At 43.9% G+C, this 14,483-nt stretch overlaps 1 protein-coding gene across 1 annotated transcript; it reads right to left on the bottom strand.

Annotated features, from left to right (window-relative positions):
- Positions 1–483: 483 nt before the first annotated feature.
- On the bottom strand, positions 484–11,755 carry LOC149356258 (uncharacterized). The gene is made up of 4 exons (XM_089576292.1): positions 11,617–11,755; positions 5,770–5,820; positions 1,374–1,445; positions 484–665 (listed from the first exon to the last, which is right to left on the bottom strand). The coding sequence occupies exons 1-4, from the start codon at positions 11,753–11,755 to the stop codon at positions 484–486; spliced, it is 444 nt and encodes a 147-aa protein (XP_089432418.1).
- Between the last annotated feature and the right edge of the window lie 2,728 nt (positions 11,756–14,483).

Genomic DNA, 14,483 nt, shown 5'->3' with positions numbered 1-14,483 from the left:
AATTAGACCCTCCCAGTGCTTGTTGCAGGCATACCTTGTACGGGTACATGTTATGGTTTTTGAGAACTCTCCAAACAGAAGAGAACCCGCCTCCCAATGCATCGCCGATTTCTCTCACGCTTTCCTGTGGGTTAAGTTCACAAAGTTCAAGACGCCCATTTCAAACTCTTCGCTCACAACTGACTTCTTCTTTAACGTTGAGGGGGCACCGACATTGTTCTCGGAAAACGACTAAAGACTTGTGAAAGTGCAGCGAAAGGCACACGGCAACCAGAATGCGCATCTTCGTACAACCGTGTCGCTAAGGTGGCATTCTTCAGCGCGCGCACGTACGCGGTAACAATGCCAACCATTTCAGTGGTCGAAAAGCTGCATCCAAAAGTTGCAGCCATGTCAGCGCTCAACTGACGCGAAGACAATCTGCTTAAAAGGTGACCACTTCAAGACATTTCCTAAGCTATCTCCGCTGTTTTCATTCTTGTTTTATTCCTGTACACTTTGCGCCGCTTTATGCTGCGTTGCATGTGCAGTCGGCGTACCTTGGTCATCACTATCGCCACGCATCAGCAAAGCATGTGCTCGCCGCGGGTGCCGTCGGAGCACCTTATCACTTTTCGTTGACGCAGCGCCAGCAGACTCCTCGTGCATTGTCACGGTGTTCCAGCCTGGGTGGGAGAGTGCAGACCACGTGACAAATTGACGCGAATGATTGACGTCGCTTTTATCCCCGCCACCGGAGTGCGGTTTTCGAATGGTGCCAAAAATGGCCAAAAATAGTTGAGACACAGTGGCGAGGGCAATCAAGCTTTCGAAATTGTAAAGGCTAATATGGTTATTACTAACGGTCGGCTAAAAATCAATAATTGGAAGCGGGAGCCAATCACCAATAGTTAAAACTACCAAAATTTAATTTGAAACTTCACTGGTTAACATGACTCGCCTGTTTTTTGACGTCCGCCAACTGTGGTATAATTATGCTGCAAAAAGCTTGTCTTTACCTCAAAAACTCTGTTTTAAATAATTACTGATCACCTTTCTTGAAACACCTGGGATATGTCCCGCACAAGAACTATGCCCTTGCATAGCCTATAGCCTATAGCCGCATAGCTATAACCTCTACGCTTGCAGTTCTCGTCAACAGTTATACTCATAGGTCGCTAGCAACTACCCGGTTGCCTAAAAAAAATGTTCTAAAAATATATGTTGTGGTGACATTATGTAAAAATGTGGATATAATGAGCCAGGATCCTGCACTCAGTGTGCTGTTTTTCTTTTTTTCTTTCGTTGTGACCCTGTCAGAGGTATTTTCCCTCTTGTAGCACACAATAATGGTTTTGTTTTCTTATCTTCTGAATGAGGCTTTCGAATTTTACCTCTCCATATATCATGAGCTGAGGCAGCCAATTTCGCAACCTCGTCGTAGAAGTCGGTTCCACCCTTGAACCCTGTACAAAGGAAAATAAAATTTGATGATTGCATTCGATCGAGAGGCCACGGTAAACAGAAATCAGGAAGACAGAGTTCTCAACGGCACAAAACAAAACAAAATGAACAAGAGTCGAAGGGAGAGCCTCAGTCCCTCAGGCCTGTCTCGTTTAGTCTGACGGAAGTGATGTTGCGTTTGAAGATGGTAGTTTACAATGTGACAATTAATTTATAAAAATGAAAAACCAAGGAAAACATCACTTCGTAGTCATTAGTTCACTAGAATATGTCTTTTCTATTTATGTTAGCATGATTAGTGTGTCTTTTGAATGAAAAGAGCTCTGTATGCTTAACTTTTTCGCAATAAAAAACGAAAAAACGTATACCGGTTTTCCTACTCCTCGATTATCTACAAAAACATCGCTCCTAACTTTTTAGCCCCGATGACATAAAATAACCCACAAACAAGTAAAGTCTCTTGTAGGCTATAGAAACTTTAAAAAGTGCTCAATTAAAATTTAAGCGCTAAAACTTATTCTGGGAGCACTTCTCAAATTGATTATCAGTTACCAAGGCATGCAAGTGGTACGGGAAATCGGACAACTTCAGTGCCAATTGTAGCTAGAGCAGAGTAAGAGTAAGGTTCGTTTTTCATGCTGCTTGAACGATCGAAAGAGGGCGCAGTCCAATAGATAGGGTGGGCGCAAATCAAGCCACGGTTCTGGCGGGGAGACAACACCTGCTGTTTCGTCGAATTTCATTGCTCTTTTGCAGGAGTTGCCACAAATTGGATCGCTCTTAGATTTTGTTAGATGGCGTACGGTGCTTGACATACATGTAGCTAGCCGCTCCACAGGAGGTAAGCGGAAACTGAATATCTCTGAACTATAGACGCGATGCCTCAAACTGTTCAAAGCTTTTGCATCAAACTTTTTTTCAGCCCTTGTAACCCCTCTTCCCTCAAGACCTCACAATTAGGGGACGCGGAAATAAAATGTCTAATTTTTTTGCATTGCCTTTGCATTACAGGTAGCGGCTAAGCTCAATTTTTACATCGTCCTATCTAGATCTTAAAGGTTTTGAAATGTACCACTTCATATGATTTAAAAATCTCACTAAGTGTTAGTATATATTCTTGCGCGCATACAAGCTTCAATGTCGTTACCATTGTTTATAACAACTTCGTTGGTAAGAATAGAACACCTCGCTCGTTATGGCACATTGATCTCTACAACCGCATCAGGCCACAAGGAAGGTGGCTGCTTGAGACCGCCGCAAAATGGCTTGCTGAGAAAACTAGGGTACACCGAAGCCTTCTAAGGGATGGAAATTTCGCACAGCAAGCTGACAGACTGACTTTAGGTCAGGTGCCAAGAACTACTCTTTAAGGAAGCACACGTGGCGGCCTCAACTGTTCAAACCAGTGACACTAATTATTCCCTTGTAATTGACAATAATTCGTCAAGCGCCCCTTTACTCACTTTTAATTGATGTGCCCCGTAACGATTGTGTTGCGGGCATCGGGCTGAGACAGGCTAATGCTACCAGTTATATTGGGTGAGCGCAGTGAGGTGCTTATATAGGCATGGGTGAATGGATACTGCTGTATTCATCAAAAAGTGTAAGTACCCTTAACTGTGAAATTTCTGCAGGGCTGAGGTTTGTAACTAGAATCAATCAACAAAATTCAGCGTACCTAATGAGGTCGCTAATTCATTTTCATACCTTTTAAAGGCTTCTGTCTTCTATAATAATTACTAGCGTGCTGCAGTATCTCAAGGAGCGCGCGCACCGCCGCAAGTTCAACGCATGAATCGGACCCTCAATGCTGGGCCAGCCATACGCCACATTGCTGTGTCATCAGGACACGTTTACAATGCATTAGCGAACGCATTCTAGATTCCTCTCGGGCATATGCGCTAGCCAGTAATGGCGTATTGTTTGTGGGTACACGCCCGATTCCTCACGAGAGGCTGGTCCGCTATATCGTACCAAGAAGGTAAAAGCTTCCAAAGATGAGAGTAAAATCACAAAAGAGAGAGTCACGAACTCTGAAATCTTTCCTCCGACCGCCTTAGACTAGTTTGAACTGGTTCTGCACTGCATTACAGCATTGAACAGAGACTTTTGTGGAAGCGAATTTCTTTTTCTTTTTGTGTTATAGACCAAATGCATTTAAGGGCCATCTAATTAAGATATCTTGTAACTTACTGCTTGCAAAAATCTACTACACCATTTTCGTCGATGCAAGACCTAACTGCACAAAATAGGTCATCATGCGGTATAGAAAAGAACAGGTTTTCTATGTCAAAAGAGACAGCGTAACCTAAAGATGAGGAACCCTGTAGGAAAGAAACCACATCACCTGAATTCTTTACAATAAAAGGGTCTTGTATAACTAAATTCTTTAAACACTTTTGGAGAAAAGAGCTAATCTCTCTTTGCCACGTATCCCTCTCACTTACAATACACCGGAACGGCTTGTCATCTTTGTGCGTCTTCACGGTAAAAAAAAAAAAAGTCCTAGGCTATTGCGCTTACGGTTGTTAACAGCTCTTGAAAGTCTATCTAAAGCCAAGTCCTTGCACAGTTCTATGGCTTGACCCTTTACCTTGGAAGTCTTCACGTTTTTGGTGACAAAGTTCCTTCTGACGGCTTCAACGGCGTAACCTTCCTTATTCCATCTACAAATGTAAACTGAAGGGCTGCCTGACCTTTGCTATCAGATTTTTGTTTCCGCTTCAGCTCTCTTTTCGAAGGCATATCGAGGGCACGACCGCCGGTGCAGGTAATAATTCTTTCCTGGAAACTTCCGCGCCCGTACGGCGCATCTCTGGGCTCCTTCCAATTATACAGACTACGGTTATACGAATGCCCTGCGTTCAGGTTGTCGGCTGTCGCCTTGAAAATTCGGCTTTACTAGAAAACATGTACGGATGTTCATCTTCACTGAACAGCCTTCGTGCTTGCTTAGAATGTTCACTTTTGCGCACCGTCGCTGCAAGAAGACTGGTTTTCTCTGCCAAAGAATCGGTCTAGTAGCTGCATTACTACAGAACATCTCCAAGCAGGATACTGAGCATAACGCTTCAATACAGTGCATGTAATGGTATGTCGTTGCAGCTTCCTACGCATCGAGGCACCCTTCTCCTCGTACCACATCCGAGTCTCTCTTCGTGTGCATTTTGCGCTGTCGCTGTCTGACCGCTTGAAGAGGGTTGAGGAGCTCTGTATAGGCACCATGGAAAGCGACGCCCGATGTTTGCTGGCGCCAGATTGAAGGAAAGCCTTGCTTTCTTTACCAGAACGGAATCATATTGTCACGTTGTAGTGATGGCAGTCCAGCGGTCAGTAATACAGCAACAAGGCTTGCAAACGAAGCTCTTTATTTGGGATGACTTGCGCCCGCAAAAGAACTGAATCACTCGGCGGCGGCGTAAGCAACAAACGTGCTCGTCAGTCGTCGAACTACGAATGCCAGCCGCTCGCGGCATCGCTCAATTTAAAGCCGGCAAGGAAACTTCGAGATAACAGGCCAAGATCATCTAGAGTAATCGGGAAACACCTAGATGCAGCTCTACACGGCTTTGATCAATCGAGATTAGTCAGGTCGCTTCACGCGTCACGAATAAAAATGATAACACCCCTTTCCTGCGGTTTTGAGCGGAGACGAACGGACACTACTATGATACGTGGCAATATTTAGCATTACGAAAAGACGCTTTCTTTTCTCGGTTGCGAGACTGAATGTTTTCAGCGTCCCGAATCTCCACTTAATTGAGCGTGAAGTCCAGATACGTCTATTTCCCACATCTAAATGTGAAACGCTGAGACGAAGACGGGAAAATCTCGACGTTTACCCTCACGTAAGCTCGCCGAAATGCCATCGCTTTCAGAATCCGAGCACTCCGTACTGAAGCACACCTTGGTGACGTTATTCTCATTATAAGAAAAGAAAATGATTTTTTCGGCCGAAGTTAACTAAGCATCAACATATCATCGTTTTAGGCCGGTTTCTTTGCTTCGCCCGCGCTGTAACCGCACGTATACAAGCCGCCGTAGCGAGGCTGTTATGAGCATCCAGATTATTTTCGGCCTACACAACATACAATAAAGCATCATCTTGGTTGGAAGTTGGTGCCTACGCGAACTGCGACGTGCCCACATGGTCTTCGAGGAGAGCCGTACGTACTGCGTGGGCCAACCTAACTCGTCTTCAGCAACGAAAGTGTTAAAGGGATGAAGAACATAGCTGGTTGTATATTGGAGCACACCTGAATGGGGACCTCGTTCAACATTCAGAAGGAGAACTTGAAGCACCAACGTAGAAGACCTTCCACTCACCCTTAGGGAGTATCCATGACACAATTCCATGACTTGCACCTTCAGTTGGCCCTGGATGCATCAACCAGCGTTACTTGCATGCTAGTTAACACAATAAAGTGAAATGTTGACAGCACATATTCACTGTATTCAACAACAATCTTTTAATTTCCCTAAAATTTGATAAGCTTTTCTTATTGCTGTTTATTTTTTTTTTCACTTCTTTCTCATGAAAAATATTTTTCTTGGGCTGTGTGATACATACTCTCGTTCTGATATTGCACAGATGCCATCGATCGCAGTCTAAAAGCTGCAAATCCAATATCACTCACAGAATGTGTGTGCCGGAATGCACATTTATAAATATATGAAGGTGCTTTTAGAAGGAAAGCTGTTTAGGACAGAAACCTCGCACGGGAAACCAGTCCACGCTATCAGTCTCGCAATGTAAAAAATACTGACAAACGCTGAGGAGTGAACAATTTTTTTTTTGTTTCACCAACCAGACTGTGCAGAAGAGGCAACTTAGCACACAAGACAGGTTGTTGAGACAAAATGCAGGTATGTCTCTTAATTACATGCATTTAGGGCATTTATAGTGTATTGCTGCTATGTAGTTAATCCAGTCAACGCTAAATGATGACTAAGGGGCACCGTTTCAGTAAAGAGTATTATGCATATTCCAGCTTCGTTGATACTGCGATGCGGGCACGGGTGAAAATCTTTTTTTAATCTAGACATTCTGTTAGGAGAGAGGGTACCATGCGAAGAACACTGATGGCACAAACAAGCGGAGGCTTATTTGTGCCAGTGCTCTCCGATTACGGGCACAGAGTTGAGTTTTTGGCTGAACTATTGACTGCATCTATAACAAGGCTAATTAAGTACAACTCAAAATGGCAACGCAGTTCTCAAATAAAAAGTACCGGTATTGAACAGAACAGACAATGGCAATGACCCTTTTATGATCAATAAGGACAAGGGCAATGAGGCTTTTATAATCAATAAGAAGGGAAACACTTGTGTTAGTGACTCTTCTGTATCCCTCCGTAGAAATGAAGTGTCCTTTCTTGACAGTTTTTTGTGACGTAATGTACTGCGCATATTTTCAGCCCTGCATTTCTAGCGGCCGTCTGTTGTTTGTTTAGGTGGGGTCTTAATTTTGTTACTGTTTTTGTCTTTTCCGTTTTGTTGTTTTTTCGGGTACTGACTACTTTTGCTTATTGCGTTTGACTCTGCCTTTGCTACGATTGTAATTTTTTTTACTGCTTTTTCTTCTCATGTTTGACTCTTCTTTTCCTACGATTATTTGACACTGCTTTTGCTACGGAATGGCCTCCTCTAAGTTGTGTTATCAGAATCTTTTAAATTTTTTCTGCAGAGATTAAAGGTTTCTTGTCTGTTATCCTGATGTTGCTGCTTTTTTCCACGTGTTGGGTTACGAGCGAAAATGCGATGAGTGTCATGCCTGAGATGTATGTTTAAATATGCCACCTTTCCATGCAATAAACAGTTGGTAGTGTGCGCATGTGGTGTCCCCTCTCTTGTTAGTGTCCTTGTTGCGCCGCCGCTCATTTCATCATGCACCAACTCGCCCCTCAGGCCATTCTTCTGCAGAACAGACAAGGCATGTGGGCTGTCCCTTGAGCGTATCAGCCGCTCGTGCGTTTCTGCACAGATGTAATGCAAAGGAGAGTCAGCTGCTGCTGGCGTCTACTGCTCTAACCTTGTGTACAAAGTGTCATGTTAAATAGAGTGAGTATTAGAATACATGTGATATACTAGGGCCATGTAGGTTCTCCAACATGCTTTACAGGCTAAAGGTGGTTACGTTACATGCGTGCATGCTGCTTATCCTTGCGGCAATTTAAGCTGATTGAAAGATATCCTCAGAAAAGTGCAAAACCACTACAGTGCAGGTAATTTCTGAAACCTTCATCTAGCTAGGTTGAAAACAGCACACATGTGAGAGTGTTCTGAAGCGGCAGTGTACAAGCATATTGCAAAAAAATACAATATGAGGAACCACTTCGGTAGCAGGCTTACGCTTCTGTAGATGTCTCATGTTCTGGCTGTTTTATACAATCAAGAAGTCTGGAGCCTAGCGGAGGCATAATGCCATCGAACATAAAACTCTTTAAACCTCTCGATAGCGTGATTCTCCCAATGTTTACGCATTTAGTGCCATGTTAGCAATGCAAATCTGCAAAAAAATACATAGAATCCCCTGTTCATGGGAGGTGTGAAGCAAATCTGTTAAATTTCCCTGAAAAATCGCCAAAATGAATCCACGGAAGAGGTTTTCGCTCCTGTTCCCTACGAATAGTACACAGTGTAAACCTCCCTTAAACGCTAAAAAGTGTAAAAAACTTTGTATTTTATATTAAAAGGCGATATGCCCGAGAAGCTGTTAAAATGGTAGAGTCTGCAGGAATGGCTCAGTACGCAATGCTTTTGAGATGTTCAGGGCACCGCAATTTTAAACGAGACCTCTTACTGCCTTTTTTTCAAACACATATTGAGTTTCTTCAGTAGAGCGGTCGCGAGCTATCTTGTGCGTTACACTTTTAAACAGTTTTTCCTTAGCTGCCTGTGACTTGCCTTTTACACATCATACTAAAAGGAAACCGAGAGGTGGGTTGTTGCATTTCAGGCGAGTTATCTGTTGTTTTTTCTAAATAGCAGTCTATCTTGAGGTTGCGCTGTTCGCTATGTTAAAGCGTCACCGTCGACTTTGATTGTCGACAAAATATAGCATGGAGGAATAATGGCAGAAATATATTTTCTTCAGGTTACCGGTTATTCTTCAACAACATTCATACTTCAGTTGAGTTCTAAGAGCCTCAAAAGCTGTGAAAGAGCCTAAATGTAACAAATATGCAGCAGTTTAACTGTATTTGAGAAAGTTGACCCCCTATTGCTACGTGCGCGTATGATGTTCAGTGCGCAATACTAGTGAAGAGTTGTCTGGAGAACATATTTTTCCTAAAGCACCTAGAATAAGCTTTCAGGAAGAGCGGCAGCTTCTGTTACAAAAAAAGCGAAATCACAGCCAATGAAGTTCACCGAAGCGGCATTGCCCTTGAGTATAACAGTAGTTCCACTCCACTTACAAATATGCCATAAGAAGTTACATATATATATAACGTGGGGCACTTTTCTACCAAACACCTTGGAAAATGCTGTTCAGAGTATTTTAGCAATATGTGAATCACAGTTCCGGTTAAATAAATGAAACATATTTGCTACACACTTCCAGCTGCTAAGTGGTTCCATAGGTGGCACCAGAGTAGGAGTGTAGGCTGAGAAGCAATGGCGGCTCCGACAGATGCGGAAAGACGCCAGACAACGCCACGCCCGCGAAACCGCTGAAGAACACGAATCGAGAATCCAAAATAAGCGAGACCGTTTTTGCTGGCTAGTTGGTGCAATACTGAAATTGGTTTTAGCGCTCTCTCCTGTCAAATTGGTTTCTTCCCGTACTGTATTTTGAGCTAGCAACCAATTGCAATCGAAAGAGATATATGAATTTATGCTTTCCCGTGCACTGCAACAGCCGCCTGCTGTGGCGATGTCTACTTTTCGGAGCCCTTGATGCAAGATTAGTTTGGAGTATCTTGATGTATGCCTGATATGTTGTGGAGCGCTTTCCGGGAGAACTGCTTTGCGTCGCTCACTCAAGTAATTGGCCTCAACGGCCGAACTTCCACCTACTGGAGGACCCTTGGTCAGATCAACGCCACTAACTTATGCCACCTGACTCAGGCTAAGAGGTGTGAGCTGCAGGCGAGCGCTGATGTTTGGACACATTGCGAGATTGATGGCAGCTCGTAGCCCATGGACGTCGATGGGAGATTCATTGGTCCGTGCGAAGTTACACGAAGCTTAAAAAACTCGGCACGGAAGACTCTCGAAAGAAGCCCTAAAAAAATTCTATCCTTGACCGGTTAGCTCTGCAAAATTGTGAGCGGCTTGCGCGGTCAGCGTTGGGATAACCAAATGTATTTCCAGGAAGCTATCGAAGTGAATCCTGGCAAGCGGCATCTGAGGGGTTTAAAAATTATTAGTGGCGGCTCGGCTGAGTCAGAAATCCTAGGACTATTTAGCACGCAACTGAAAGTGAGAGGTAGAGAGGTGGGGGGGGGGGGGGGTAGAAACCACAGATTTTTCAAATATCCGTTCGCCTTGACATTGCGAACGCAGTATTGTAAAAATCTTTCATTGAATCTTGTACACGTCACCCGCGTGCACGCGTAGCAGTTAGTCTCTCTCTACCTCTATTGAAGCCTTGATTCTGACAGTTACGTGTTTCTCCTCGCTAGTGTGCAGTATATGGCCGGCAATATAATATTACCACGTGCAATTGCATGTCCAAAGATGAAGCTGCGTGTGCAGGGCGGTATTCAGCGCCAGCCGAAGTCAACTTGCGCATTATATGGGCGATATGAAAAGGCTGATAAATAGCCCACAGGTGATTGGAAGCTTGTGAAACCCATCCACTTCAATGCGTGCCAGTATGTCTCTTCTGTATGTTCGTGCCTTTCATTTATTCCTAACTTCGTGTCTTGCAACGGAGAAGGGCGAGCAAGAATCAGCACGTTTGCGGAGTGGTCGAGTGTGCGAACGAGGGGAAGGTTCTACGGCACCGCACAGCGCACAGAACTCTCCTAGGTAACTATGAACCGGGACAAGAAAATAAAAACGTTGTTTTTGTTGGCTTGTGTGCCCACAAATTGTCCCCGCTTTGCTCGCGCGGAACGAGCAGGCTGCGCGACGCGTCGACTACGCCCGTCTTTCAACTGTCAGTCAGAACGACGGACCAATGGAACGTCTTTCGCGAAGCTTTTGGGGGATGACGTCATCAGCAAGGCTTTTATGCCAGCGTAGCGGTTGCGGACGTGGGCTTCTCGAAAGGAAGAGTGAACGGGCTTTGATTTTCATTTTTTTTCTGGTTTTCAGGGCAAGCATGGTTGTATTCTTTTGCAGGTGTTATATTTGGTGCTTCAAATATGAACTGGGCCTGTCTGTCTAAGCTGATCAGTGCCATACAAAGGGAACCAGTATCTCGTTCGTTTCCCCATTCCGGAGTGTCGCTTATTTAAACTTCTGGTGCATGTTACGTTAAACCCATTATTCTCAATCTGAAAATGTGGATTAGCTGCACGGCCACGCTTTCTTCCTTCTTAGTCCGCCGAAAGATTTTCTCGTGTTGCTCCGAATTAACACGCGCACTTTTTTTCTTTTGCGCACAAGTTATTAGCTAAATAAGAATATCAAAGCAAAAGTGGCTGCAATCATCAATGATTTTTGCATGAACGGATATTTACCGTTGGCGCAGCTCTGTTATATCGTCGTATGTTGGTTGCTTTAGTCTATCCTTTCCTGAAATTTGTTCGTTCGTGCATTCATTTCCGAGCTCAGTGATAATTCCTAAAATATTTATTAAGCAGCGAGTGTTTCAACTGTGCATGCCGAGAGCACCCCTTAGGATCTTTGGGAGAGGCGTTAAGTACACAGTGGCCTCCTGTATCGACCCAGATGATGTAAACAGCTTCTGACAGCCACCTATATCCAAGTCATGTTCTCACTGCATCTTTTCTTATTTATTTAATTGTAGGGCCTGTTTCACACAACTGGTGCAGGCAGAGGTCTTTGTTCTTGATACTTTATAACTTACTGTACCTACTGCACTTGCTTCTTCGCATTAAACACTTATTGCTGATCGTCTAAACAAGGCTTTCATTACAGCCTCAGTACCCACGCAGTAAACCTTGGCAATTACTACCCAAATACAAGGAAATGAAGGAGGGGGCGGATGCGCTTTCCGCGAATGCGCAGCAGATATTTCCAGCCAGTGGCATATCTCACCTTCATCAGTGCTGCTCCCTCGCCTCTCCTCTCTTTCTGCTCCCTCCACTGTGCCCTTCCTCCTGGCACTGCCCTCCCCCGGTCTCGCTCTCCGTGCGTCTCCTCGCCGGGAAGAGCGCCGTGTCCGCACCTTCTGCATAAGACATGTTTGCTCTGCGAATTGCACTCTCAGCAGTGGCGCCGCTGAAGAAGAGGCACATAAAAGCAAGTTCCAAACGCCTTGAATGCCACTTGTCTGAAAGAAATTAAGTAGAGCCGTTTAACGGCGTTAAATTGATGCCTCGGACAGATAGGGTTCCTGCATCACAATGTTTTCGGCTTAAAGGTTCGATAGTGCGTCTGCTTCTATCTGTTGTAGAGTTTGAAATGACACATACGACGTTTAAATTGCTTCAAAACCTACCAGAACTTACCTGAACACAGTATACGAATTAAATGTCTTTTCATGTATTTTTTTTCCACAAGAGCTGTAACCCATGAGTTAACAATGATCAATACCTCTCTCGATTTTACCTTGGTGTGGATTCTTAAATTTTTTCTGCATACCTTTAGTTTACAAACTGGGGCAGGAGAGACGCAAGTACCTCTGTGCATATATTCCTATAATTTAAAACGACGTCATCGTCTGCACTCTTACTCATGGGTTGGGAAACCAGATTATCTTCGTTGTTTGCCCTTCTTTTGTCCAGCATATAGATTCGTCAGAAAAGCTATCCAAACAGTTTCTTAACAGTATGGCTAAGGTAGTCTCACCGTAATTACTCTGCGCAGTGTAGCTAGGAGGTCATTAACTCGCGTTTCTTCTGCGCCTCATTCTGATACGTCTTCCTGTCTCCTAATATTATCCCTGTCATGTTCCCTTCCATAATTCGGTGCACTGCTCCCACTTCCGTTTGAACCCCGTTGATTAACCTCTCAGTTGACGGTGAAGCAAGCGTGTCTGGTAATTTATTGACTGCTCCTCGCATAAGGGGCTAGCCGCATTTGTGTAAAACTGCGGGATTTGCCGCAAAGTGAGAGTCACAAAATATCTCGGGGACACCTAATTCTATTATTTGTTGGCAATGTGATAGCATCACAAGCTGTTCATGATGCTCAAGGACGGGAAATGCGGAAAGAAGGCACGGACAAAATGAGCACAAGTACGGGCTTAAGAGCTGGTGCTCAAACGGGCGCTTAAGAGCAGCGCTCTAAAAAGCTTGTAAGATATCATTGAAGTTAAATAAAATTTGCATGTTTTAAGACTCCCTTTATTTCACTTTACAAGCTATGCAGGCGGTTACCGTAGTGAATGCTTCTATTTTCTGGCATATTTTAGAACTCTTATCTCACTATGATACAGCTGGTGAACAAAAGAAAGGCAGACACAAACTACCAGCGCATTGTAATTAAGAACATACGCGCGACTTCATATACTTCTGCGATTAACTCCCAGTGAGAGCAATTTTTAACAAGTAAGTATCACAGTACGCGCTCAGCCTAGTTTCTGGCTACAATATTTTTTGTGTCAGTGTTTTCTTAGGAATAGCATTTCAGCTACCCATGCATCACACTAAATAGGAAGCCACGCAGGTTTACCCCAAAAAGGTGCCCCTTTTTCTTGACCTCTGCGCCAGCTGGTTTTTACAGAATGGCTTCAAACACGAAACGCTCCTTACTATGCAGCCTTAGCGGACGCAAGAAAAATTATGTGTCTTTAGTTGAAAGTGTGTTCACATCGCTTCACGGGCGCAACTTGGTTAATCTTCGTGGCGTCGAGTGAAGGCAATTAAGATGATTCAGTGAATGAGAGCCTTTTCTATCACGTTTCGTTGATTAAGCAGCAGCATCTGACCAGCAACCTCATCTATAGCTATGTGCATTCTTTCCTCCACATGGTTACTGCGATAATGCCTGTTTTTGGCACAGAAGCTTGCTTACTAAGATTTCAATTGTTATATAAAGTTCTGTATGTCAAAAATCCAGGAAACTTTGTTACGCTGTGTACATCAAGTGAACAAAAGAAGAATAATTGCAAAAAAGGAAACCACCCGGCGGTTGCACCTGAGTGACTACACGCATTCTTGATGAATGCCATAAATTACACGTGTAAACAATTTCTTTTTATTTTATTAAGTAGGCAGGACATCAGCTTCAGTAATAAAGATCAACACGCAGCCTTCTGCTAAAATACGCAAATTCATAAGATGAGAGATCGTGTTTAGATTTATATCTATGGTTCACTATTATAGGGTTTAACGTCTCAAAACAGGCTACAAAAACGCCGTACATAAGGGTTGCAGGAATTTCGGCCACCTCGGGTTCATTAACACGGTTACGCACAGTACACGGGCATCTGTACTTTCGTCTTCATCTAAATGCGGCTGCCGCGGGCACTATATAAATCCACGTCTTTCGGGGCAGCATGCCAGCGCCATAACCACTGAGCCACCGCGCCGGCTGGTTAATATTCATGTAAGAAGAATTGTCTAATGAATGTGTCGTTGTGGTAAGAAACATAATGAGCAGACAAAAATACAAGAAGAAGGTCGTGCCATCCTCTAAACTTTTTTTTAATTATCAGGAACTTACCCCCGATGTGCAATCTTGATCCGATATGTCAGACTGTATAATAAATAAATGAAAGTTTTAAAGTTAGTTTTAAATTCAATCAGGTTTTTCAAATCTGTTGAAAATTAACACGCAGTTGGAGAATGTACAGCTGATAGCGCTGGGCCGCGTACACATCGACAACTACGACGAAAGTGTCAGGCCTTCGATGCCTTCCGTACTCTCGTGAAAAGGGCGCGTAAACTGGGAAAAATCTTCATAGCATGCAACCAGCAGTCTCACTGCAACGCCCTTTTAAACACCACGTCTCACGCCAA

The sequence above is a fragment of the Amblyomma mixtum genome, chromosome 3, assembly GCF_055824585.1.
Source record: "Amblyomma mixtum isolate Tamu chromosome 3, ASM5582458v1, whole genome shotgun sequence".
Taxonomy (NCBI): Eukaryota; Metazoa; Arthropoda; class Arachnida; order Ixodida; family Ixodidae; genus Amblyomma; species Amblyomma mixtum.
The sequence above is the reverse complement of the archived record's forward strand: the minus strand, read 5'-3'. Positions and strand labels throughout refer to the sequence as shown.

Excerpts from the sequence above, each read along its gene's own strand:
- LOC149356258 (XM_089576292.1), bottom strand. The coding sequence starts at position 11,755 with ATGCAGAAGGTGCGGACACGGCGCTCTTCCCGGCGAGGAGACGCACGG. Across the intron at positions 5,821-11,616 it reads AGGGAGCAGCACTGATGAAG|GGCCAACTGAAGGTGCAAGT; the intron begins GTGAGATATGCC and ends TGATGCATCCAG. Across the intron at positions 666-1,373 it reads AGCTCATGATATATGGAGAG|GCTGGAACACCGTGACAATG; the intron begins GTAAAATTCGAA and ends TCTCCCACCCAG.